This window comes from Stenella coeruleoalba (assembly GCF_951394435.1).
Source record: "Stenella coeruleoalba genome assembly, chromosome: 2".
NCBI lineage: Eukaryota > Metazoa > Chordata > Mammalia > Artiodactyla > Delphinidae > Stenella > Stenella coeruleoalba.
Genome location: NC_137147.1, coordinates 92,495,405 through 92,523,250, shown reverse-complemented (window position 1 = coordinate 92,523,250; position 27,846 = coordinate 92,495,405). Strand labels below are relative to the sequence as shown.

The window sequence follows — 27,846 nt, the reverse complement described above, 5'->3', positions numbered from 1 at the left end:
GAGGAAGAAAGATGAGAGGAGGGCAATCCCCTGAAGCATGCCCACATTTAAGGGCCAGATGGAGGAGACAAACAGCCAGAGACCTGGCAGTAGGAGAAGGAGGGGCGATGTCTTGGAAGGAGTAACCACCAAACTCCACCCCGAGGACAAGGAAGATGAAGATTGGAAACAAACCAAATAGTCTGTTCTCTTCGGCAACCTGAAAGCATTCGCTCACTTTTTACTCAGAAATAAAGCTCCAAGAGTAGTGTTTCCCCTCCCCACAGTAGTTTCTGCACATCCCTTTACAAGCACATGCATACACAGCCTTTTAAGTCCTAACCGTGTTAAATCTGGGTGATGTTTCAATTTTTGTTTTTTTGGTTTTTGCTTATCTGCGTCTTCTCATCTCTCTACAGCAATAAGTATTATGTAGTAACAACAACAACAAAAATCCATCGTGTTAGATGATAACGTCTGTCTGTTCCTGAGCACAGCGTGGCCAGAAAAGCAGCATCGCTGTAAGTGCCTGTTTCTCCCTCCCTGCCATGGACAGGGACGCAGTGGCAGGAATGATAATAATCCTTGCCACTTATTCTGCACACCCTTGCCTTTGTTCTGGGCTACTGAGCTGGGAGCTTTGTGTGAGGCTCGGGACCTCTTGTATGAATCTGGGACCAGAAAGAAATGAGGGCTCTTTACCATATCCACCTGGAGGCTGCCTGCTAATTGCACTGTTTAATTTAGAGGTGCCTTTTATCCTAGATCTCTGGACCAGCTAAAGTTGTGGTCGCTGTTCCCAGCAAGGACTGGGGGGAGGAGGGGTGGAATTAATTAAACATAGAGGAAGGGCCACTGAAGGGCGGAGCTAAGGTGGAAGAGAGGAGAACCCTTTAAATAAAGGGCGCACATGGGCTGCCCAGGAGCACACCCTCCACCTCCTCCGTGTTGTCGGTGAGAAGGAGCTAAGCCCCAGGGAGATGTTGGAGCCTGAGGAGTACAGAAGGAGAGGTGAGCACGGGCATCCCTGGCCCTCTTCCCTGCTGCCACTCTTGTAGGAACTGCTGCTTAGATTTTGGGGTATCTTTTTTTTTTTTTGCGGTACGCGGGCCTCTCACTGTTGTGGTCTCTCCCGTTGCAGAGCACAGGCTCTGGACGCGCAGACTCAGCGGCCATGGCTCACGGGCCTAGCCGCTCCGTGGCATGTGGGATCCTCCCGGACTGGGGCACAAACCTGTGTCCCCTGCATCGGCAGGCGGACTCTCAACCACTGCGCCACCAGGGAAGCCCTTTGGGGTACCTTTTGACTGGAGTGTTAGAATTGCCTTCTGAGAGTTGGCTTCCACAAAATTTTTCCTGAGAAGGGAATGTGGGATCAGAGTTTAAAACTTTTCTCAACCTCTCTTTCATCCTCCCCCTCATACACCAACTCTCATGTGCGTCCACACTACTGTGCCAGGCTTTTCCTTTCTTCTTTCCCACGGAATAGGGGATTTGGGTTTCTGAAATACTAAATGGGTACAGGGGGATTATTCATGTTCTGAAGTAGAAAAGAATTTCCCTAAATCTTCTGCAGTCATGCAAAATCTCATCTTCCTTCCTCTTCATTTCTCTATGTGTGAATCTGTCTGTAGAGTTCTTTCATTTAGTCATTCGTTCCATAAATATTTAAAGAGCACCTACTCTGTCTCAAGCCTTGTGTGATGAGCAAAACCAAATGGTTGTCTTGTCTTCAGGCACGGCTGTCCTAAGAGGGAAAGTAAGTAGTTGCTTATAATTTCTCTCTCCATAAAGTTTTATATCCTCATCCCCTCTAGTAGGTTATTTTGCCTAAAATTTCTTTGCTGTAAGGCATGGTCCCATGTTAAAATCCAACTTTTCCTCTCTTTCATCTACCCAGACATAACTCACTAAGTGGCTATCAGTCTTTTTTTTAAAAAAAAAAAAACCTTTTTATTTTATATTGGAGTATAGCCGGCTAACAATGTTATGATAGTTTCAGGTGCACAGCAAAGTGACTCAGCCATACATATACATGTATCCATTCTCCCCCAAACTCCCCTCCCATCCAGGCTGAACGACTATCAGTCTTTACACTTCAGTGGACATTAGCTTATTCCATTGCTTTCCAAAGGCACTCAGCCGAGAGCTGGTTTTATTGGCTGTGGATGTTTATCCTGTGAGTGGAACACAAAAACATTCCATGTGGTCCCTGGGTAAGTGGAGGGCTAGGTCCAGGGCTCTCAGAGCTCTGGAGGGATGCTGCTGCAGTTATGAAAGGCATCGGGCCGTTGGAGGGTTGGAGGAGAGCACAAAGAAGAGAGAAGGGTGCTGGAAGTTTTCACAGTTTTGTCTGGGACTGGTCCTGCTTATAAGAATTTTGCATGAGCTGATGCAGTTGGGAAGACATCGGCTTCCCTTTCCTTGTCTCTCTCGCTCTTTTGCAGGGGGAAAAGGAGGCTAGTGAGTACTAGGGAGGAATGATAGATATTGAGAGAGACACAGAGGGGGAGATGAACACACAGACACAGACACAGAGAGGAAGAGAAGCAATGAGAGAGAGAGAAAAAGAGACAGAGATGAAGAGACAGAGGCTCTGAAGACAGAGACCCTTTCCTGGAGAAATGAAAGGGAAGAAAGAATAGACAATTTGCAGTGGCTTCAAGTATTCGACTTGGCTGTCTTTCTTCCTTATTCTTTTATTCATTCATTTGATAAAATTTGTTGAGCATCTGAAAACTGTTCTAGGTACTGAGGTATTGGTGGAGGCAGAGCGAGGGAGATAAATTGGTTAAGACATGGCCCTGCATTTCCCCAAGATTTCAGGCTAGTGCAGGGTTCTTAGTCTGGGCCTGTGGTTGTGCTTTGGGGAGTCCATGAACCTCAGAAATTACACACAAAATTGTGTGTATACAAGTCTACCGTTTTAATCAGATTCTCAAAGAAGTTCATGGGTCCAAAAATGTGGGGAATTACTGGTCCAATGGGAATGGTGAACAAATACATTTCTTACCTTTTATCAGAACCTAGTGTGGGAGCTTGCCATCTGTGCCAACAAGGAGTATAGGGGGTGTGTGTGCAATTTCTGGATAGAAAGAGCCGCAGCGCTTCTACTGAATCTGTAAGGTGATGAATGCATAGACCCTCTGTTTTTTGAGAAGAAAAGAAAGGTGGGAGAGCTGATCAAGATTCATATGGCAAAGGGAAGGGGAGGAAAAAGAAATCCTTTACTTTGTTGTTAGAGCTTGATGCCTTGGAGATTTCCCCTCTTATTCATTTATATAGAGTCACACACTCCCTCCATCACTCATTCACTCCTTTGCACACTTTTAAATTTTTTAATTGAAGACAAGCTGTCTGCTGGGGGTCAGACCCTCCACCATTCAGCCCATGAATCCTTCTCCTTCTTCACCCAGTCTCCTGATCCCGATGCTAGGGCGACGGGCACACATTGGCCAGGCCCAGTCAGGGGACATGAGCCTGGCTTCTCTGCCTCCCTTGTAGGAAAGGAGATGGTGGATTACATCTGCCAGTACCTGAGCAGCGTGCAGGAGCGGCGGGTGACTCCGGATGTGAGGCCTGGCTACCTGCGGGCCCAGCTGCCCGAGAGTGCGCCTGAGGAGCCCGACAGCTGGGACAGCATCTTTGGGGACATTGAGCGAATCATCATGCCCGGGGTGAGACGCAGTCACCACAGGGTGATTCTGGATGTCGGGGTGTAGGTGGGGGGGGGGGGTCGATGGGCCTGGAAAGCCTTGGGTAACCCTAAGATAAGCCCTCAGCCCCTTGGCCACCGACATCCCAGACTGTCTTCTGGGCATATGGAGGGCCAGGACTTTGACTGAAGTTAGGTTTCTGGTGCCAGGGCTGACCTGTAGAGTTGGGTAGGGAGCAAGACGGAGTAAGAACTGCATCCCAGGGCCTGTCTGACAGAAGGGTGGAAGTCGGATGGGATGAGGTGAGTAGTGAAGATTGGGCCCGAGGGGGAAGGACGAATGTGGGAAGCAAGATGGAGAGAGGAGGTAGGAGATGGTTCCTGAAGCCCCCGTTGGCAGAGCCAAGGAACTCTCCTACAGAATCCTGAGATGTGCCAAAGGGAAGGAGGGAAGCCAAAGCACACCTCTCCGAGGGTACCCCGGTTGTCAGGTTGGGTGGGCCGGGAAGCTGAGCGAGTCCTGGTCAGCCCCCTCCTTTCTCCTCCATGAAGTGGGAACCCTGTCCTTCCTAACCAAGGGAGGTCTCCTGATTGAACTGCTTTTCAGGAGTAGGAAGGAGCTTTCCCTGAATCATCTATACTCTCAGTGACAAGGGGCATAGCCTGGTGACAGTGCTAGTGGGGCCAGGGAACAGACAGAGGCTGGCTGAAGCCTGGGGCTTGTGCTGAAGCTGCCGTGTGCTGTGACAATGTCCCCGACCACCAGGAGCTGGGCCAGGCGCTCCTACTGAAAGTGCACCATCCTCCTCTCACGGAAGGGCTGCCTTTTATTGTGCTCCACGCCACGTGCCAGGCACTGTACTAGCCACATGGTGGACTGGCTTGTTTTATCCCCAAATGACCTTACGATCCATGTTTTATGAAGAAACTGAGGCTCAGAGAAGTTAGTTGTCTTCCCAGAGTCACAGGTCTCCCTGCTTGGGGCACTGGTGTCATGAACCACGTGTGTCCAGCAGCTCTTCCCCAGGATGACTTGATATTTGCTCCCATCATCCCCAAAGAGCTTTGGACTTAGATGTGATAGAAATACACCTGGAGGCAGTGGTGGGAGGGATATTTCTGTTTTATTTCAAACACAGACAGAAAGTGATGGCAAGTTTGTACAAAGCCAAATATTCATCTCTCTGACCATTCAGCCTATTTTGTAAGCATATTTTGAAAATTTCGGTATCAGTAAAACTCTACCAGGGAGGCTAGCTCCACAATAAGAATATCTCATGGATTTCATTCTGTAAAATGTAATCTGTGGAGGGGCCAACCGTAATTTGGTAGTGAGACTGAAAGCAGCTGTCAGAAGAGATGGAAATGAGCTGATTCATTTGACTGAAAGAAATTCCAGCAGTTGCTGGGGGTGCAGTTAAAGAGGCTCATTTCTGGACCAGGAGGTCTGTCTGTTTTGATAAGCATTCCTCTGGCTTATCTTATCTTATGTATCTTATTAGAACAGACAATTGCCTCTTGATAGGACCAGGAGGTGGAAGTCCTTCTCTGGGGTTTCCAAAATACTGTCACTAATCACATCAGTAATGAAGACCCAATCTTTCATCTCATCTCTCAGGCTGCAACAGCCTCTGAGAGTTGGCCTGAAAGCCGTTGGCCCTTTGCTTTCTCATTAGGGTCAGCGCCTCCTTTAAAACTGGATTAATTTTCCCCTCCATGCCACCTCCTAGACACAAGGAGAAGAAAAACTGTCTTTTTGCTTTAATTCCAGCCCTGGTTAGAGAAACCCCACCTACTCTTAATGAGGGAGGGAGAGTAGAGCAAGGGGAGAAGGCAGGGTGCCACCCTGCTTAGGTGCTGGGCTGCAGAGTCAGGCAGCCCTGAGTTTCTGACATCTGTCCCTATGAGGTATATGTGATCATGGGGATGCTGTCTCTCTCCACCAGCCCCAACTGTTATCTGTAAAACAGGGATAACGTTAGAACCTACCTAATAGGAGTGCTGTGAAAATTAAACAAGATAAAGCATAGAAAGTGGACGATATTGTCATTACCTATGAGGCCGTCTGCCTGGTGAAGGTTGGAGGACGAGGTCTGATTATCTAAGAGTCAAGTCAGGATATGTGATATGTCCATCACCATGTGATTAGCTTACCGTTAACATTAGTGCTTTACATTTTACAAATTTCCTCCCAGGCTGATCCACACAACAACCCCAGGAGACAGGATTTATTTTATGATGAGAAACTGAGGTTGAGAGAGGTACAGGGGAGGATCCTGGTTTTATGAAGTGGGGATTGGATGAAAAATTTGGGACCCGCCCCCTTAAGAAAAAAAATTAAGAATGGATCTTGAAAGAGACCGATGCAAACATGGGACCTTGACGCTTAAGTTCATTAGCTTCACAATAAGTCTACGGGGTCACACAGCTGGTTATGGCAGGGGTAGGACTGGAACCTGTGTCCTTGGGCTTAAATCTTATGCTCCTTCTACCATACACACTGTCCAGGACACCGTCCTTGCTCTTAAAGGGTTAAAGGGATTTGTGTACACGAAATAACTCGATAATACACTAAAATGTTATCTCATGAGTTCTCAGTAGCGTGAAACATCTCGAATGAGAACATTCCATGGGCTCGGGGGAAGGGATCAAAGGCAGATGGGGACCTGGGGAAGGGTTAATGGAGGAAATGAATATTTAGTGGCTTTCTAAGAGTTAGCAGATTTTGGAAGGTCCCATCTGTATGAGAAGTGCCTTCCTGTCAGGGGACACAGCTTTGCTCAAAGACATGAACACAGATACGAACAGGATATGATTGTAGAACAGTGAGATGAAGCCAGATTAGATAATCAGTGAGGCCAATGAGCCACCGAAAATGTTTCTGAGAGCAGTTGTAGGAGGCCCTTCCTGTCCACGGGCCCCTCCTTTCATCCGGTTAATCTAACTGTGGGCTCAAGGGTTAACCTGGAGGCAGTTTCCCATGCCCTTGGGCTGGTATTTCTGTCTTCTAGTCTCCTCTCCCCATCCCCACTGGGAAGCTAAGGACAGCTTTGAACCCAGGCACACTGTCCCTCTGCAAGAGTGCATGTCCAAAGAACTCTGGATACTTTTTGCAAGAGACTGGATGAGACAAGCAACCTGCTCTTCCAGAGCTCACAGTCTCCCCTTCCTCTTATTACTGGGTAGGAGCAGTGCGGCGGGTAAGCTTTGGAGACTAATGCAAACACTACCCAGAATCCACAACTCTAATTCCCATAGCAATTTTCATCTTGCATATTCCCTTCTGGTCTCTGCGTGTGTGCAAAGCTCCACTGATGAACTAGTTCAGAATGTGAGAAACGTGGGTGGCAAGAACACTGTGACTATGCCTTACTTTTAGGGATTTGTGCCACTCGTTGGTTGTCTTAAAAGTGTCAGCCAGTCTCTAGAGTGGGTGCTGCCCCTTGCCAGGGAGGGTCTCTTGAAGAGGAAAGCCTCCGGTAGCTGCCCCTGGTGCCACCTGTGTACATGCTCTGCTTCCAGGTGGTACACTGGCAAAGCCCCCATATGCACGCCTACTACCCAGCTCTCACCTCTTGGCCATCACTGCTGGGAGACATGCTGGCTGATGCCATCAACTGCTTGGGATTTACCTGGGTGAGTAACCATGGCTGCAGCTATAACCAGTGGAAAAGGGGACATGGCAGGAAGTGAAATCCTGGGGCAGACATATTTTGTCCGGATCTCTGAACAGGGTTTCAAGTTAAATATTAACAATGGCTACATTACTTGAGCTTAAGCTTTATAAAAATGATCTCATCTTATTCTTCAACCCTGTGAAATTATGAGTAGTGGCCCCATTTTGTAGGGGCGAATTAAGAAATGAAGGCTTAAGTAATTTATCTCTCCAAGACCACATAGTTCATGAGACAGAGATGAGATTTGGACCAAGATCTGGTTATTGCCACAATTTGTTACACTCTCTAAACACTTTGGTGCCTGTGGGTACAACCTTCCCCTTGCTCTTGTCTTTGAGGGGTGAGGGATATGCCCTAAGGCTTCCCTTAATAACCCCTTAAGCACCAATCAGCTTTAAATTGTGCCACAAGCCTCCTAGAACAGCTCTCTATTTTAAGCCTGAACTGTTACAGGATGTGTGTGTGTATGTGTGTGCGTATGTGTGTGTGTGTATGTGTGTGTGTGTGTGTGTGTGTAGGGGTGTGTGGGTGGAGTGGGTTGGAAGCTGGGAGACTTGCTATCTTTTCCGGGAGGAAGTGCTTTCTTTCTTAGTCTTAAAACTTCCCCCTGGCCTTTAGAATGCTTTTCAGCTGGGTATTTTAGGGACTTTGGGGGCCAAATGGAAGCAGTCATTTCTAGGACTGTTTTTCCATCGAGCCTTGGAGTCGCAGGAGAATCCACCTCATTGAGGATGGCATGAACCAAAGCCCCACATTCTTTCCCCTTTCTGGTTTGGCAGAGGATGAAGACGCCACAGGATCTAAAAGTGACGCCTTCTTCAGGATCAAGACAGGCCTGGGGAGGGTCAAGGCAGAGACGGATGTGTTTCTGGGGCTGGTGGGGACATCTTGGTGCCCTGGGGCACTCCAGATGACATTGCTTTCCCTCTTTCAGGCTTCCAGCCCTGTGTGCACGGAACTGGAGATGAATGTCATGGACTGGCTGGCAAAAATGCTGGGACTTCCAGAGCACTTCCTGCACCACCACCCTGGCAGCCAGGGGGGAGGCGTCTTGCAGGTACGTCCATTGGCAAAGCTCCTCCTAGCATAGGGACTAAGTAGGGAAAGATAAGCCAAACTTGCCCGGGTGATTCTCATGTTTTCCATGGAGTTTCCCCCATGTCACTCACACCACCACTGTCCCTGCCAGCACCACCACCATTACCATCATAACTCTCATGACTGACACCACCATCACTGACGCCACCAGCTCCACCACAGTCCCCACTCCCACCTTTGTTGCCACTACCATCTTGACTTCCATTGCCTTTATACCATGGCCATGACTGTCTCCACTCTTCTTTTAGTTTTTCTTTGAAAAAAATTAAAAAGTCAACACATTATCACATTTCTAGTATTACTTGATTCAAGTTTCTTAGTTTATAATCTGACATCTCCCCTCTCTTGTCCCATTTTACACCTTATGGTAAGTGGAAAAGAGAAGGCAAGTAGAGACTTCTTTCCCTCCCTCTTAGGTCCAGGAGATTTTTGGCAGTGAGAGAAATTAACAATATAGATTGATGTATCTTATAATCCTGTCTTTTGAGTATCTGTCAAATGACAGTTGTTCAAATATTTCTTTTGTTATCAAGAGTAGTGCAGCATAGTGGAGCTTGAGGGGTGCTTCCTGTAGACCGTGCACACTGTTAGGTACTTTTGCATCTATAAACCCTTGCCATTCATGAGGGTTTGGTTCTGAGACCTTTGAGAACCCCCAGATTCTTGAATTATTCTGTAATGTGTAATTTTCTTGATTTTATGATATATAAGATAGAGAAATAATAATAATTCCTTCAAAAGGTGGATGTGAGGATTCAAAGATTTCTTCTATTAAATAAAAATAGCCATGCTGCCCTGAGATGAGAACTGGAAAGTTTGCTGGGCCCATTTGCTAGCTAAGTGACTCCCTCTGTCACTCCAGTCTTTTACCAAGATTAAAATCTGACCCTCACAAGAAAGACAAATTACGGCATGTTGTGGACCTTCTGGGTTGTTAGCAGATAGTTATAGCTTCCAATATTATATCTGGAAAAACATGCTAAATGCCTGCTGGGCATGATCTTGCTTTTCATTTAATTATCTCAAGAACCCTGTAGGTAAATAGTGTCATCCCCAATTTTTGAAATAAGAGCACTGAAGCTCAGAGAGGTTAAAAACTTGCTCCAGGTCACACAGCTGGTAAGTGGAAGAATGAGGATTCAAACCTGACCCTGTCTAAATCCAAACCATGCTTTCTCCTGTATCCATCAGCCACATGAACTTGGTTTAGTTCTGTAACCTCTCTGAGCATCACTATTCTCATAGGTAGACAGGAATCACAAGTGTCGCAGGTTTGATAAGGAGCAAATGCGATAGCAGAAAGTGTTTTGTGAACTGTGAATAGCTGTACAGATGGAAGGTGGTCTTATTATATTATTATTACTATTCTGCTGGCTTCCTTATTGTGGAGCAATTTTCAGCCACTGAATATCTTGTGGGATCTGGTCTATAGCATTTCCTGTGACATGGTCTCTAGGCTTTTGAGCAGGGAGCAATCAGCTGTAGGTCACCTAAGGATTTCAAGAAGCAAAGACACCAAAGACTGAGCAAATGAATGATGAGAAACCATCAAGATTTCTGTGAAGTTGCTGAGGTGGCCCCCAGGATTCCCACAATCATGGCCAGAGCAAAATCCTACCCAACCCTTTTTTGGTTAATCAATACTCCCACTCTGGTAGGCAGCTAAAGGGATGCTCTCTATTTTATAAATGGAAACGAGCCTTCTGGAGGGGCAATATTAGCTCAAGATCACAAGAGCCATCAGCAGCAAAACTGAGGCCAAAGTTATCTCTCAAGTAGGCCAGGACCCTCTCTCTCTGGGATATCTCTGTGGAAACAAACTCCATTTCCACACCTAATACATTGAAAGTTCTTTTTTTTTTTTTTTTAACATGGGGAGCGAACATATCTACAAGCAGACTTGTATCTAGCATTCTCTGAACGTTCTCTTTTTGGTCTTTGTGGCCTAATAAAGATGTTGAAAATTTGCTTTCATGACTTCCCTGAAAATTATAGGAGAGGGAGGTGTCCCAGGAATGCATAGGAAGTTGTGAATGTAGAATGTACAATAGGCATGTGAGCTGGGGGGAAGGGCAACTCCTTAGGCAGGAGCTGTGTACTTCCTCAGGAATAGCTATTAAACACACACACACACACACACACACACCCCTACAAAACCTGGGGCAGTTGCCAAGAGATTACATGGAGAGGCTGCCACTGGGAACCTTCTTCCATTGCAGAGCACAGTCAGTGAGTCCACCTTGATCGCCTTGCTGGCAGCAAGGAAGAACAAAATCCTAGAAATAAAAGCGTCTGAGCCCGGGGCAGATGAGTCTTCCCTGAACGCCCGGCTTGTTGCCTATGCCTCCGACCAGGTGAGTTGCCCAACATAAGCCAAACCTTCAGGTAGGGCTTGGCTTCTGGAGTCTTAGTCCTTGAGTGATTTCCCTGTAGACATGAGCCCGCTGGGTTCAGGGCAGCCCAGGCCTCAGAGGTTGTCCAAGGAACCCTGGAGGAAGACAAACGTCAAATGCTGTGTTTGCTTCCCTTCGTCTGGTTTCAGCAGTTTCTGGGAGTGCTCATTCCAGGATGACTCTGCTAACAGCTTTCCATTGTCATTCTAGGCCCACTCCTCGGTGGAAAAGGCTGGTTTGATTTCTCTGGTCAAGATGAAATTTCTGCCTGTGGATGACAACTTCTCACTCCGAGGGGAAGTTCTTCAGAAAGCCATCGAGGAAGACAGAGCGCAGGGCTTGGTGCCTGTCTTTGTAAGTCAGACCATGTTCTGAGCTTAGAATGATAGAGCTGGGAGGTGAGGAAGGAGTTTTGTCAGAATTCAGGTAAGTAACGTGCTGCAAACAAGAGCAGAAAGGTCCTCAAATACAGTGTCTTACAAATTATGAGTTAGTGTGCTAGGAAATAAATTTTGTGGGTCAGAACCAACATTAAAAGAAGAAGAAAAAAGAAATAGGATGGAAAATATGAGAGTACGTTCCTGTGTTGAGAATATGCATTGTTTGGTAAAACTTTTATTTCAAATACACATGTGTATATGTCCTAGGTTGCTATACAAAATGTATTTCTTACTGTGGGTCATGGTAAAATACAGTGTGAATCATACCCTGTTCTAGTGGAATGGGTGGGGTTGATAATATCTGTGAAGAAATCTTTTTTTTCAGGCCAAATGTGTCACACGAGCCCACCTTCCCATGTTAACTTCCTCTGTTTTCCTCCAGGTCTGTGCCACACTGGGGACCACTGGGGTCTGTGCATTTGACCGCCTGTCAGAGCTGGGCCCCATCTGTAAGTGTCTGCCCTGTCTGGCTAGGAAGACAAGTAATGAGTTTTAAAATGTTCCCTAGAGCAAGAGCCTGGAAGCAGCTCAGTGCAATTCTCTGGTCCCTCCGTGGTCAATGCACAGAGCGTAGGAAGAGCCACCAGAGGTCATGAGTATCTTCTTCCAGGTAGCCAGGTCACTGCTTTTCCTAGTGGTGGGACCAAGGGTTAGAGCTGACCCCCTTGCATCCTGTCCTCAGAGGCAACAGTGGGAGGACCTCAGGTCTCTCACTCTCTCACTTGTATGTTGAAATCTGCTTAAAGCAGGACATATCTGAAACACAGGGTGAGTGAGTCATAGTGGAATATTTTCTAGTCTAGGCTGAGAAAATGAAAATGAAAAGGTAGGGTAGGGGAAGCCACGGGGTGAGGGGGAGATAAAGGCAGAAAAGAAACCCAAATGTGATTGTTCAAAATCCTCAAGCAAGAAACCCACTAGGAAAGAGAGACACCCCCTCTCTAACATTTGTACTAGATGCATTAACATTGCTCTCTGGGCCAGTGGTAAGTTGGTTTCTGTTCCGGAAAGCTCTGGGTGGAGGCCAAGAGGGTGTCGACCCTCTGGTCGGTGAGAGAAAAGGCCAGGGTGAGGCTCTGTAGGCTCTCCCTGCAGGGGTGGCCGTGCCTCACTCAGCCCCACTCCTTGCACTGACACCCTCCCCCCATGTCCACATGCCTCCGTGTCTCATTCAGCCATGGGCATCCTTTCCCAGCCCTTCCCTTGCAGCCCCCCAGCTGGATGGGCCAGAGAAGAGATGCCTTTTAGCTGGCTGGTGGCAACCCACTCCCACCCCCAGTGCCACCCCCAGTAGGTGATGTTTGCCTCCTCAGGTGCCAACGAGGGGCTGTGGCTCCACATCGATGCTGCCTACGCAGGCACTGCCTTCCTGTGCCCTGAGTTCCGGGGGTTTCTGAAGGGCATCGAGTACGCCGATTCCTTCACCTTTAATCCTTCCAAGTGGATGATGGTGCACTTTGACTGTACTGGGTTCTGGTGAGTGTGGCAGCCAAGCTCCCAGCCTGTGGGGAAGCCATCCTCACCTACTAATGCCCATTTGGCAACCCACAGGGTCAAGGACAAGTACAAGCTGCAGCAGACCTTCAGCGTGAACCCCGTCTACCTCAGGCACGCCGACTCGGGTGCGGCCACCGACTTCATGGTGAGTGGCCAGGAATGGGCAGCACGGCAGCCTCTGAGACGGAAACGGCCTGAGTCTGATGAGGGTCTCCTTCCCTCACCCGATGAGCCCATCCCATAATATTGCCACTGTGTACCTTTGGTTTCAAGCTGTGCCTAAGCATATAGAATGAAACCCAAAAAACTTTAAAAACCCTAGAGAATGAAACCAACCTTTGAGGTAGGATGCGAGTTTCCTGAGTATTTGTGGCATTTAAAAATTCTCCCAATTCCCTTCTGCCTCTGTCCTGGATAATCTTCTCTGCTCACTCCCTAACAGCAGGGCAGGGTGGAGAATTTCCATGGATAGGAAAAGAGGCTCCTTCCTTAAACTGTTTTCATCCTTTTGTCCCCATCGAGGCACTGTGGGAGGCTCCACGGTGGGGATGGGGCAATAGTTATCCTTCCCGAGGTTCTAGATGCCTCCAAGCATTCCTGCCTTGCCCAGTAGCTGCACCTCAACCTCTAGGCCCTGCCCACATTCTCAATCTGTACTATCTCTTGGGGAAACAACTTCTTCAGGTTTACTCCTCAGTTTGAAGATGAGCCCTTCCTTTAATTGTAGGGGAGACAGGGATGTAAACTGATAAGTTACATATAACATGGTCAAGGCTAGGCCGAGTGAGACAAGCTTGATTTGGAATTCCATACCAGCAGTGGGCTTTTGGGAGTCATAGTGGACCTCTCTCAGCCTTGACTTTCTCATCTGCAAAATGGGCATGGTGGCACTGATTTCACGGGGTATTGTGAGGCTGCAATGGGAACATACATGTAGATCACTTCTTACTGGGAATGTGGTACATGCTTAATAAATGGTAGGTGTGATATTTCTAAAAGCTCTACTTTTAAGCTGCAGAGATTTGTTATACAGCGAAGAGGTTAAACACAGATGAACTGTGTTTGAATTCTGGCTCCTCCATTTATTAACTTGTGTGGTCTTGGGCAACTGGCTTAAGCTATTTAGGTTTTCTCATCTCTAAAATGAGGGTGATAATAACAGTACTAGCTTCTTAGTTAGGCTTGCTGTGAGGAATAAATGAATTAATACAGTGAAGCACAGAGAGCCATGTCTGCCATCTGGGAGTCATTCTTTGTGAAGAGATGGTTCTGTCTTCTCTCCTTGGGCTAAAGTTTCTTGCCCTTTTTTAGTCCTAAAATAATCACTGCATCATCTCTTGATTATATTGGTCATTCTCCCTCGGACCAGTTCACACTTCCTTTAGATTTTTGTTTTTAAAGCTTTTTTATTGGAATTTCAGGCAGTAAGCTTGTAGTGGTTGGGGAGGACCCTCCAAAGGTTGATAAAAATAGAAGAATAATGGTTCTTTCATCTCCACTGCCCTGTCTGATGGGTTTTCAGCACTTTTTGAATTAAAGAAATTTTCACAGCAGCCCAAGGGCCAGATATCTTTAGGGGTAATTCTAGGTTTCTCCCCTGAGTGTGAAACAATGTCCATTTTTCTTTTCTTTTTTTAAAATTAATTAAATTAATTAATTTATTTTTGGCAGCATTGGGTCTTTGTTGCTGTGCACGCGCTTTCTCTAGTTGCATCGAGCGGGGGCTACTCTGTTGCAGTGTGTGGGCTTCTCGTTGCGGTGGCTTCTCTTGTTACGGAGCACGGGCTCTAGGCACGTGGACGTCAGTAGTTGTGGCTCGCCAGCTCTAGAGCACAGGCTCAGTAGTTGTGGTGCATGGGCTTAGTTGCTCTGCGGCATGTAGGATTTTTCCGGAGCAGGGCTTGAACCCGTGTCCCCTGCATTAGCAGGTAGATTCTTAACCACTGCACCACCAGGGGAGCCCAATGCCCATTTTTCTATAAGTGAACTTGGATCATCGTAACTTAAGAGCATTTTCTTCCCTTGGCCCATTTTGGATTTTCTGTTACTTTTTTGTGTTTTTGTTTTTTGTCCGCAACGGTATCTCAGGATCTTTTTGTGGTTCATTCCCATCAGTTTGGAGATTTTACAGTGCTCTCTCTCTTCCAGATCACTTCTAGAAATATTAAATTATACTTTTCTTAGCACTGGTCCAGAATGTGCTACTTTATCTTTTCCTTCCCTCACCTCTAATCCTATGGATTTAATTTTTAAGTCTTGAAGAAACTCCTAGAAAACTGAAGCTGCTGTCTGTTATGATCCTGGGGGTCTTCACTGCTACTTTGCCCTTTGCTCCAAGCTCTTTTTCACCCAGGTGGCTGAAGCTTTAAATAAAAGCCCAGCTAGGGCTTCCCTGGTGGCGCAGTGGTTGAGAGTCCGCCTGCCGATGCAGGGGACACGGGTTCATGCCCCAGTCCGGGAAGATCCCACATGCCGCGGAGCGGCTGGGCCCGTGAGCCATGGCCGCTGAGCCTGCGCGTCCAGAGCCTGTGCTCCACAACGGGAGAGGCCACAACAGTGAGAGGCCCGCGTACCACAAAAAAAAAAAAAAAAAAAAAAGCCCAGTCATTTTGAGATGAGCCAGAAATAGAGCAGCATCCTGGGAGAGAAGACTTAGGGACTTCATCCCTTGGGCCCTGGAGCCACCTAAAATCAGGGCTAGATTCTTCTGACATCAGGAAGCTCCCTCACCTCCCCCCAACTAGTGGAGGGGGAATTGTCTTGTTCTTGGCTGTGAGACCGGCAAAACCTTGAAAGGATGTAGAGGAGACTTGGGAATGGCTTGAGTTAATGAAGAGCCATGTCCAAATTTCCTGTTCCAGCAGAAAAATATCTGCTAGAACCACCCTGCTGGGTCAGCATGGATTGGTTTTGGAATACTGACAAGAGGAACAGCTGGGGATATGGTCAGACTATAAAGAAATCAAAATTAAAATCATCTCTGCCTCTCATTTAATTGGCTTGTGAATTATTGTAGTCAATTGGCCATAACCATCTGGAAAACAATGTTTTCAGAGGCCACTATTATCCATTCATTAGTCTCCATCTGGAGTGTCCATCTAACAAAGGGTGGAGTTGACGATCTCCCTGTTACAGGGAAAAGAAAGTCCCCATGCTGGTCCTCAGCCCTGGAGTTTTTTGCTTGGAAATCCAAGGCTTAGTGCTTGATATAGAGAAACATTGTCCATCAACAATGTTGATGTTGGACAAGGGGTCATGTCCAAACTGTGCCTGGGTCAGGAAACTGGGACAAAGGATGAAGGTGTGCACAGTTTTGAGGATTAGGCAATCCTGTGGAGGAACAGATAAATATTCGATGGGAAAAATATTTATTTTTTGTCAACAGAAATTGTGGTGATGCTTTCTGACATTTGAGGAAGAGGTCATTATAAATCACACTACTCATCAGAATAATTGCAAATGTGTGCTAAACCCTTTGCTCTGTTTACAGATCAGAGAAATCGATTTGGAATTGGTTTGAAAATTTTCAGACCTTTGGTGCCCGAAACCTTGAACTTTAAGCTCTGTTGAATTTGGTCATCAGGAACAGAGAGTCAGTTTTAGTCTAACAAAGGCCGAGATATAGATGTTTATTTGCAGTCTGAGGGCTGGTGTCCTCCTGAGGGCATAGAACGTCACAGGAAAAATAAGGTCAGGACAGAGAAATTAAATAATAATCATCTTGGTTCTAGGCAGAAACACCATTGTGATTTGTGGCTCACATTTTTATCATCTAAATAGCCAGGACTTATTGACAACTTCCTGTGAAACTCTTCACCCTGGTTCTCCTCACACCACATCCCTGGAGGTGCTGTTCATTCTTTGTCTCACGAGGAGCCAGTGAGGCGGCAATGCTCAAGTAAGAGGTAGAGATGGAGGAGAAACCCAGGTCTGTGAGGCTCCAGCATCTGAGCTCCTGAACCCTATACTTTACATTTTTGTGGGGAAGAGAAATCAAACTCTATTTTCTGCTATTCAAGGTAGATGAGGTTCTTTTAGAGAAAAAACGTATTGCCCCTATCTTGAATTTCAGCCTGGAATGAAATTTTTTTTTTTACATCTTTATTGGAGTATAATTGCTTTACAATGGTGTGTTGGTTTCTGCTTTATAACAAAGTGAATCAGTTATACATATACATATGTTCCCATATCTCTTCCCTCTTCCGTCTCCCTCCCTCCCACCCTCCCTATCCCACCCCTTCAGGCGGTCACAAAGCACTGAGCTGATCTCCCTGTGCTGTGCAGCTGGTTCCCACTAGCTATATACCTTACGTTTGGTAGTGTATATATGTCCATGTCTCTCTCTCGCTTTGTCACAGCTTACCCTTCCCACTCTCCGTGTCCTCAAGTCCATTCTCTAGTAGGTCTGTGTCTTTATTCCTGTCTTACCCCTAGGTCCTTCATGACATTTTTTTTCTTAAATTCCATATATATGTGTTAGCATACGGTATTTGTCTTTCTCTTTCTGACTTACTTCACTCTGTATGACAGACTCTAGGTCTATCCACCTCATTACAAATAGCTCAGCTTCGTTTCTTTTTATGGCTGAGTAATATTCCACTGTATATATGTGCCACATCTTCTTTATCCATTCATCTGATGATGGACACTTAGGTTGCTTCCATCTCCTGGCTATTGTAAATACAGCTGCAATGACTCTTTTTGAATTATGGTTTTCTCAGGGTATATGCCCAGTAATGGGATTGCTGGGTCATATGGTAGTTCTATTTTTAGTTTTTTAAGGAACCTCCATACTGTTCTCCATAGTGGCTGTATCAATTTACATTCCCACCAACAGTGCAAGAGGGTTCCCTTTTCTCCACACCCTCTCCAGCATTTATTGTTTCTAGATTTTTTGATGATGGCCATTCTGACCAGTGTGAGATAATATCTCATTGTAGTTTTGATTTGCATTTCTCTAATGATTAATGATGTTGAGCATTCTTTCATGTGTTTGTTGGCAATCTGTATATCTTCTTTGGAGAAATGTCTATTTAGGTCTTCTGCCCATTTTTGGATTGGGTTGTTTGTTTTTCTGTTATTGAGCTGCATGAGCTGCTTGTAAATTTTGGAGATTAATCCTTTGTCAGTTGCTTCATTTGCAAATATTTTCTCCCATTCTGAGGGTTGTCTTTTCGTCTTGTTCATGGTTTCCTTTGCTGTGCAAAAGCTTTGAAGTTTCATTAGGTCCCATTTGTTTATTTTTGTTTTTATTTCCATTTCTCTAGGAGGTGGGTCAAAAAGGATCTTGCTGTGATTTATGTCGTACACAAAAATAAACTCAAAATGGATTAAAGACCTAAATGTAAGGCCAGACACTATCAAACTCTTAGAGGAAAACATAGGCAGAACACTCTATGGGATGAAATTTTTAAAGCAGCATTTAAAGCAAAGTGTCTTCTCCTTGGTCCAGGGTCATGGACTTGGTTTCTACCTGTGCTGCTCTTGGACAAGGGTTTGGTCACATGACGAGGTAGCCTTTGTGTATCTTGCCTTGGCTTCTCCTTAGCAACAGCCTCGGGCATCATGGTGACACTGTGCATCCCTGGAGGGTTGGGCAGACAACAGATGATAAAGCTCAGGAGTGTGTGTGGGAGGAGCAGGGGTCCCTGTCTCTAACCATGGCACTGTGCTCCTTTGTTCTAGCACTGGCAGATCCCCCTGAGCAGGCGGTTTCGCTCTATTAAACTCTGGTTTGTGATCCGGTCCTTCGGGGTGAAGAATCTTCAAGCGCACATCAGACATGTATGTAGTGGGCAGGCCTTGGGAGGAGCCCAGGCTCGCTTTGTGGCCTAGTGGGGAGGAAGGCTGGTTTCTGCTCTGCAGACCTTTCCCAGGGGGATGTGTGATGTATGCCTCAGGTGCCTGGGCCTGTTTGTGAGCTCCCGGGACTTGATGATTCAGGGCGGCCGTCTGTTTGCTAGCTAGAGGATCACTGAGCCGAACATGACACTGAGGGCTGTCTGGTGTCTGTCCCCCACCTGACTGTCTCACCATCCCTTCTGCTATCATCGAGCACTGGGGAGGGATGGCCCGAGAGCCTAGTTTGCAGAGAAGGAAATAGAAAGTAAATCAAAGGGCAGCTTGTGGCCAGGGTAGGAACCTATCTTTTAAAAAATTACTCTGATTGTCATGGCTGTCTGAAAATTTTAGTCACTATTATGGTTATGCCAGAAACAGGGCTCGCCTGGCTTGGACATGTAGACCTGCAAGTCTGGAACAAACATCCCTGCATGATGTCAAGAGGTATTTACTGAAGGCATATTTGGTACAATTTATTTCAACTCAATTCAACCACACAATTATTGTGCTAGGAAAGAGACCCAGAGGAGAATGAGACAGGCACAGTCTCTCTGTCATAGGCTTCATGGAAGGGGTGGAACTTAACTAAGAATTTTGGTCAGCAGCAATTTTCTCTCATTTTTATGAGTGCCTATGAGAAAGACAAAGTTATTGATAAATACAAGAGGGTTACTCCAAAGATGTTGTCCTTTGTTCCTCTGCGTGTCTTTCCCTGGCCACATTTCCTCTAGGGAATTCCATCCTCATTAAGCAAACACAAGGCCAAGTGCAGTGGTTGAATCAGTATGTATGATTGGCTTACTGTTGGTAACTTTACATTTGTTATCAACATCAAGGTGTTGGTTAACTGGATGTTTATCAGTGAGTGGCTGTCACCCAGGGACATTAGGCATTTTTGCTCTCTCTCTATCCTCAGACTCAAGACGGGAAGTAGGTAGCTGGGGGATGAGGTGCTGGAGGTTACAGGTTATCATCTGGTTCCAACTCAGGACTGGGTATTCAACGTGCAGGTGCTGGCTAATTACCCTCATGCTGCCTCTCCCAACTCAAAGCCCTGAATTCCCATCGGCTCCCCTTCGCCTACACTAGGCCCAGACTCCTGGGCCCGGCTTTCGAGGACCCAGTTATCAGCCTCTAAGCTCAGGCTTCTCACTGACCCGTTCCAGCTCCATCCTCAGTGTGCCTCTGCACCTTCACCTGTGCATTGCCCTCTTGCATTGCCCTCTCTTCTCCAAATGTTGCTAGTGGATTAAGTTCCGCTTCTCCCAGGAGCTTCCCTGACTATTCCATCTGCCCTCATCTCTGCTTGCTCGGCATTCCTAGGACCACCTACTCAAGCACACCTACAAAACTGAGCTCTAAAAGCTACCAATGTCCCACAAAAGTAAAGGGTGGAACTAAAATGAAGTTGTTTGATGTGAGTTAATTTTATCTCTCCAGCTTGACTGCGATCATAATTATTTTTACTTGCACAGTGTCTTAAAGAAATAACTTATAGGGTTTCATTAGGTTCTTACAACAATGCTTGGGGCAGTCATCCTGATGAACCCCATTTTATGGGTGAGGCTCAGAGATGGTAATTGCCCTGCTTAAGAGAGGAGGGCCTCCTTTCTTTACAGTTCTGGGCTATTTTCTATTATGTGAGCTCTTGAAAGTCATATAAAACCAAGTTGTGTATCTCCCTGTTATAGATTAGTGCTTTAGAGAATGGGATATGAGTTTGATATTTTAGTTCTACCCTTTACTGTTTGGTGACCTTGGACAAATTATTTAAACTTTCCGTGTTTGCCTTCCTAATTTATAAAATGAGAAAATGATAATACCTCTCTCAAAGGTTTATGGTGATGATAAATAATACACATAAAGCCCTTACTTAGTGCAAGACCTAATATTCCACTAAGTACTCAAATATTTCCTATTCCCACTTCCTTTTCCTCCCCCTTCCCCTTTCCTCTTCTTCTTCTTCTCCTTTTCTCCTCCTCCTCCTCCAATTTTTCCTTCTTCCAATGATAATAATTCAACATTGTCGTCACCATCATCTCCTATCACCTACCATAAAAGGGGTTTGTAAATTATTTTTTTAAAGACAGATAGTACATATTTTTGGCCTTGCAGGCCATATGGTCTCTGTTGTGAGTATTCAAGTCTGTCATTGTAGCACAAAAGCCGCCATACACAGTACATTAACAAATAGGCGTGGCTGTGTTCCAAAGGACTTTATTTACAAAAAATGGGTGTGAAGGAGGTGGGGCTCTATTTGGCCTGGGGGCCGCAGTTTGCCCGCCTCTGCCCTAGGATGGTACAGGGCACTGGTTGTAGCCCTGCTTTCATCTCCCATAAAGGTAGGTGGTTTCTGGTGGCGGGATGCTGCCTGTGCTCTTTTCTCTCTCCTCTGGCCCCTCTTCTCTCTTGTTGCCAAGAGCATGTGTTACAGGAGACAACAGAGCATGGCAGGGGGTGTGCTTGGTGACCAGAGACCTGCATTCTGCCGCTGCTACCTTGGGGACGCCACTTTCCTTTGTCTCCTTCTAGAAAATGAAGAGGTTGAACAAAGATGACTTCTGGCTCTCTTTCCTTGCTCAGAAGTATCAGTTTCATGGTCTTTGGCTAGCCTGATTCTGGATCTGTACCTGAGATGTCTTACTCATGTAGACTTGAGAAACATTTACACAGAAAGATCTCACAATTGGCAGGACAGGATGGAAATGGGCCTGGAGGGAAGGAGGCACACGGGAGAATCATGACAAAATTAGAAAGTAAACTGCAAAAGTATAAAACAGTGAGAAAACATTTAGCAGGCTGCTTTCCCAGAGAGGGCCTTATGACTTGACAATGAAAAATGCTTAGGGTAGGGATTGGAGACCCTTTTAAACAGACCATGCAGTGGAGAGAGAAAGTGGTTCTGGATCGGGTTTGTAGCAACTTGTTAGCTGAACCCTTTGACTTCTCTTGAAATAGAGTACCCAGTATGAGAACCAGGTGATAGCCATTACTTAGAAAATATTTTCTTGAGATCCTTCTGGATTCCTGGAGAAATTTTTAAAAATGAAAGAAAGGGCAAGTCCTGTCCTTGTTTAGTTAGTAATACTAAGTAAAAAAAAAGAGGAAATTAAAAAATTATAACTTCAGTGAAAGATTAATATGGTACAAAGCTTTAAAACATTTTTATTGTGGTAAAATATAGATAACATAACATTTACAACTTGAACCATTTTTAAGCATACAATTCAGTGACATTAAGTACACTCACAATGTGTGCAACTGTCACTGCTGTCTATTTCCAGAACTTTTCCCATCATCCCCAGCAGAAACTCTGTACCCATTAAACAGGTTTAAAGCCTTCTCCATGGTGTACATGGGTATGATATGTAAAAATATGTTCTTTGTGGAATGTCAGAAAAAAGGGGATGAGGGGCATTTGAGGTGAAAAGGTCTGAGAGGCAAGGGGAAGATGTCAACTTAGGATATGGGGGCAGGGCTGCTGACAGCTCACATGGTGCCTTTATGTACAGGAGAAACAAAAGTCTCTTCCTCTGAGCATTTGTAGCCCGTAAGAGGCACCTGTCTGGGAATGCAGAACCTGGTCTGGGTTGTGGCCCCTGCTAGCCCTCTTGGCTTGTCTGTAAGCCAAGATATGTGAAGCCGGGATATGAGGGCATATCCTTGATGGCAAAGCACATGTCTTCTGGGACTTCCCTGGTGGTCCAGTGGTTAGGACTCCACGCTTTCACTGCCGAGGGCCCGGGTTCAATCCCTGGTGGGGGAACTAGGATCCCACGAGCCTTCTGGTTCTGAGAGTGGATTGAAAGAGGCCCCTGAGACATGAGTTCTCAGAGTGGAGCTAATGTGACAAGAAATAGGGAGCCATTGGAGGTTTTATAGTTTGGAATATGAGCAAAATCAAATGGAGAAGAAAATCAGGCAGAAGCCACTTAGGTCTCTTTGGTTCAAAGATGTGACTGGTTTAAACCCGTTTAATAGTGTGGAAGTTTACGCACGGTCGTCTCTTGCCTGTTATTAATCTCAGTTCTCTCGATGTTCACAATTCCAGGGTACTGAAATGGCTAAGTATTTTGAATCTCTGGTCAGAAACGAACCTTTCTTTGAAATTCCTGCCAAGAGGCACCTTGGTTTGGTGGTTTTTCGTCTAAAGGTAATGCCATCTTCCATCTCATGTGAAGGATGTTATTTGGTAATTTTCAGCCTCTTGGAAATGTAAATACTGGGCTTCTGGAGATGCTTACAGGGAATGTGATACAGACTTTACTTCTCTTTATCCTTCAAACAGGGTCCTAATTGCCTCACAGAAAGTGTGTTAAAGGAAATAGCTAAAGCTGGCCGTCTCTTTCTCATCCCAGCCACTATCCAGGACAAGTTGATCATCCGTTTCACTGTGACATCCCAGTTCACCACCAGGGATGACATCCTGAGAGACTGGAATCTCATTCATGATGCTGCCACTCTCATCCTGAGTCAGCATTGTACTTCCCAGCCTAGCCCTCAGGGGGGGAACCTCATCCCCCAAACCAGGGGCCCCAGAGCCTTGGCCAAGGAGCTGTCCTTTCCATCTGTCAGCAGGGCAGGAGATGACCCAGACCAGGCCAGGAAGGTCATCAAGCAGCCTCCACATGTGGGAGCCAGTCCCGTGAGAGGGGAAGGCAGCCGCCACCTTGAAACCCTGCTGGACCCACTTGATGACTGCTTTTCAGAAGAGGCCCCAGACCTCACCAAGCACAAGCTGTCCTCCTTCCTGTTCAATTATTTGTCTGTGCAGAATAAGAAGGCAGTGCGTTCCCTCAGTTGCAACAGCGTGCCTGTAGGCGATCAGAAGCCACTGCCCACAGATGGCTCTGTGAAGAATGGCGGCTCCTGCCGGGTCAGAATCTTTTCTAGGTTTCCAGAAGAGATGATGATGCTAAAGAAAAGTGCCTTCAGAAAACTAATCAAGTTCTACAGTGTCCCCAACTTTCCTGAATGCAGTTCTCAATGTGGGCTCCAGCTGCCCTGCTGCCCTCTGCAGGCAACAGTTTAGACCAGGGGGTTCAGCCAGGGTCCATGAATGTGTTTCAGGGAGTCTCTGAAGCCCTCAAAATTGTATGCTGAATTTATGTGCTTATGTTTATGTGCATTTTTCTTGGGAGAAAGCCAATGATTTCTTATCAGATTCTCACAGATGTTCATGACCTATGATAGGATACAAATAGAGAGTTTAAGCCAGCATGATCCAGAAGATTCCAGCACGCTGGTCAGAGAGAAAGGATCTAGGGTGGTGTATTGACAGGCAGCTTCTGTGGTTTAGCTTGTGACACTGAAACTTTCAAGTTTCATGAAATATAATGTGGAAATAAATTGTGCTTGTCCCTGAAAAAAGCATATCCTGTGTCACTTAATTGACCACTGAAATATTTGTTTTTCTTTTCCATTATGGTTTACTACAGGGTAAAATATAGTTACCTGTGCTATACAGTAGGACCTGTTGTTTATCCATTCTATATATAATAGATTGCATCTTCTAATCCCAGATTCCCAAACCATCCTCCCCCCACCATGCCTTGGCAACCACAAGTCTGTTCTCTATGTCTGTGAATCTGTTTCCGTTTCATAGATAAGTTCATTTGTGTCATATTTTAGATTCCACATATAAGTGATATCATATGGTATTTGTCTCTTTCTGACTTACTTCACTTAGTATGATAATCTCTAGGTCTATCCGTGTTGCTGCACATGGCATTATTTCATTCTTTTTTATGGCCGAGTAATATTCCATTGTATATATGAACCACATTTTTATCCATTCATCGGTCGATGGACATTCAGATTGTTTCTATGTCTTGGCTATTGTAAATAGTGCTGCTATGAACATTGAGTTGTATGTATCTTTTTGAATTATAGTTTAATCAGATATATGCCCAGGAGTGGGATTCCTGGGTCATATGGCAACCCTATTTTTAGTGTTTTGAGGAATCTTCATACTGCTTTCCATAGTGGCTGCACCAATTTACGTTCCCATCAACAGTGTAGGAGGGTTCCTTTTTCTCCACATCCTTTCTAGCACTTATTGTTTGTGGACTTTTTAATGATGGCCATTTTGACTGGTGTGAGGTGATACCTCAATGAAGTTTTGATTTGCATTTCTCTAAGGATTAGTGATGTTGAGCATCTTTTCATGTGCCTTTTGTCCATCTGTATGTCTTCTTTGGAGAAATGTCTGTTTAGATTGGGTTGTTTGTTACTGAGTTGTATGAGCTGCTTTTATATTTTGGAAATTAAGCCCTTGTTGGTAGTGTCATTTGCAAATATTTTCTTGCAGTGTATAGGTTGCCTTTTTATTTTGTTTATGGTTTCCTTTGCTGACCACTGAAATAAGGATTAGCTAACCAGGGCATGTTCTGGAACCTAAATGAATGTACTTAGGGATTTTGCTTTTTAGTATGCTGAAGATTTGACTTTGTGAGAAAAAGAGTTTGGAGGAGCCCTTGGTATGAAGGCAGACAGCTTGAGTTAGGCACTGTGGCTTACAGTTTATAAATGAGAAAACGGAGGCCACAGGTCACACAGCTTATACGTGGGCAAACCCGGGTCTCCTTGTCCTCAGTAAAGCCCATGCTATTCCCAGCAGACCATACTGTTCACGGTTGTCCTTGATCAGAAGTTCACCATTCAGCAGACCCCTCTAGTCCTTCACTGCTGTTAAATGTTCCCTCTCTCAGTTTGGAACTTGTATATATATTTTTCCTGCACACTATAGTCAAATAAAAGCTGTGCTCACAAGCAGCTTACCCATGGTGAGTTCATGGGCCAAAAAAATTATTTTCTTTCCATTTCAGATGGTGCTTTTACAGGGAGTGGTTCTGAAATTGGTTATATTAACAGTGTTAAAGGTAAACAAAGCTGGCCACTAGTTAAAGTAGTAAGGACAGATTTTTAATCAGTAATAACTACTGCAATAGAAAAAAGAGTCTGGCGTGAACTGGGCTCAACTTGATTTGTTCAGCGGTCACTGGGCATTTTAGAGGGAGAATGGGGGAACAGGAAGGAGGCACGCAGGGACTTAGTAGAGTCAGGGAAGTGAAAAATTACAAAAAGCAGGAAGAGGGGGTTGGTCCATGGGAAGCCCATCTGGGTTTGCTAACTGATGCTTATGGAAGTTAGCCTCCTACCCTCCCACAGAGGCTGGGGGACAGGGGCCCTATCTTCAGGTGTTGGCTGGAATAAACGGTAAATCTTTTGGCAGCCTTGTGTTTTCTCAGGCAGGCATTTTAAGGGGGTGTAGGATCAACCCAGGGGTGTGGCCTTGAGCTGTTAGAAATTATGATACTGTTTTGTCCAAGTCTTTATAGGCCAAGGTTGAGGCCTAGTAGGGAGGAGGGCTCAGAGGAGCCTGGGTAGAGTTTGGTCGGGGAGAGAATCTTTGCCAAGACCTTATAGTTTCATATTACCCTTGCTCTCAATTGGCGGTCGCAGAACTTTGCTGCATACTGGAATCACCTGGGAGCCTTTTTAAAAAGTACTGATGATGCCTGGCTCTCACTCCCAGAAATCTTGATCTAATTGTTATGAGATGGGCCTGGGCTTTGGGATTTTTGACAGCTCCTCAAGTGATTCTAATGTGCAGCAATGTTTGAGAAGTACTGTTCTAGAGCTGCTTGCCGTTCCGAGGGATGTGGGCCGTAGAAGCAGTGGCATCCCCAGGTGCTTCTTATGCACCTTAAAACTTGAGAAGCCCTGCTCCAAGCCAGTGGTTCTCAAATTGAGCCTGCTTCAGAGTCAACAGCAGGGCTTGTTAAAACGTAGCTTGCTGGGCCTATCCCCAGTGGTTCTGACTCAGTAGGTCTGGGGTGGGGTCTGGTCATTTGCATGTCTGACAAGCTCCCAGCTGATGCTGATGCTGCTGGTCTGGGACCACCCTCCGGTCTTCTGTCAGTGCTAGGCGGGAGCTTAGCGATGCCAATGAGCTGTGTGACTTTAGGCATGTACGTCACCTCCCCAGGCTTTTTTTTTTCTTTTATCAGACAAAGAGGTTTGACTAGACACTCTCTAGGATTGCTTTTAGTTCTGCTGTAGCAAATAATACGTATTTGTGTATCTAGTAAATAGACACTGTTAATGTGAGTTTTCAAGAACAATTGCAGGCTGAAGATGACAAAGTGCTGCTTTCTACTAGGCCTTTCCTGATGCCTGCACTTTGAGTCCCACCAGATCTAAGATCTGAGCTTCAGTTAATAAAAGATAATCCATGTCCGAGGAAGTGAAGTACTAACTAAGCACACATGATGTGTAACTCGGGATGTTTTTCTGTCTGTCAGTGGTTCACCAAAATGCAGCCCCTAATCAACAGCACCAGCATCACCTGGGAATTTGTTAGAACTGCAAATTCCAATTCTAATTTCAACTCTGGGGAATGGGCCCATCATTCTGTCTTAATAAAACTTCTTGGTGAAGGTGACTCTCAGTGCTCAATTTTCTTTTTTATTTTAAGCTTTAAATAGTTTATTTTAGACTATATCAATCTCCTAAGTCCTCTCTTACAAAATTCTTTCTCTAGATTAATGACTATTATGATGAAAGTGTCACTCTCTTCATTATAAATTCAACTATTGAAAAATACCTTTAAGAGTTAAGGTATTTTTTGAATTGTTTTTTATTTATTGTATACAGCATGTTCTTATTCCTTATCCATTTTATACATATTAGTGTATATAGGTCAATCCCAGTCTCCCAGTTCATCAGTGCTCAAGTTTGAGACTCACTGCTGTGCCTGAACTAGGAGACTCACACCATCTATTTAGCTCATCCTCTCTGCCTCCAACATGCCTCCTCCAGTGCCCACGCACATATAGCAAAGCTTGCATAGGGAACCAGTTGTTTATCAGGATTGCTTGATGAAAAAGCAATGGATAATTATTGCCTACCTGGTGCCAGGCACTGGGAATATAATGATGAGGAAAATAGATGGACTCTCTACTCTCATGGAGCTTACAGCTTCATAGAAGAATGACGTCTGTGCAGAGGGAAATTGCCAATCATAATGGAATGCACCATCAGCTATATATCCATATTACAACATGGCGCTCTGTGCGCTCTGGGGAGACGGCACCCACATCAACTAGAAGACCTGGGTTGGCCAGTCGGCCCGCCTCCCCTGGAACAGTGCCGCAGTGATGCTGAGGGACACCTTTCCTGTTAGCTGTCTCTTTACAGTCTTCGTGCAGTCCCGCCAACTGCAGTGACAAAATAATTATTTTTGAAAAGTTCAAACACATGGA

At 45.5% G+C, this 27,846-nt stretch overlaps 1 protein-coding gene across 2 annotated transcripts; it reads left to right on the top strand.

Annotated features, from left to right (window-relative positions):
* Nucleotides 1–959: 959 nt before the first annotated feature.
* On the top strand, nucleotides 960–23,720 carry HDC (histidine decarboxylase; the record flags this gene model as incomplete). Of its 2 annotated transcripts, XM_079913846.1 has the most annotated exons (12): nucleotides 960–990; nucleotides 3,484–3,656; nucleotides 7,157–7,270; nucleotides 8,246–8,368; nucleotides 10,629–10,763; nucleotides 11,013–11,156; nucleotides 11,625–11,691; nucleotides 12,556–12,718; nucleotides 12,794–12,884; nucleotides 18,425–18,523; nucleotides 22,632–22,733; nucleotides 22,869–23,720. In XM_079913846.1, 12 exons carry the CDS (start codon nucleotides 960–962, stop codon nucleotides 23,610–23,612), a joined length of 1,986 nt encoding a protein of 661 aa, XP_079769972.1. In that variant the 3' UTR covers nucleotides 23,613–23,720. The 2 variants fall into 2 exon arrangements, with proteins under 2 accessions (XP_079769972.1, XP_079769973.1); XM_079913847.1 differs by lacking the exon at nucleotides 18,425–18,523.
* Between the last annotated feature and the right edge of the window lie 4,126 nt (nucleotides 23,721–27,846).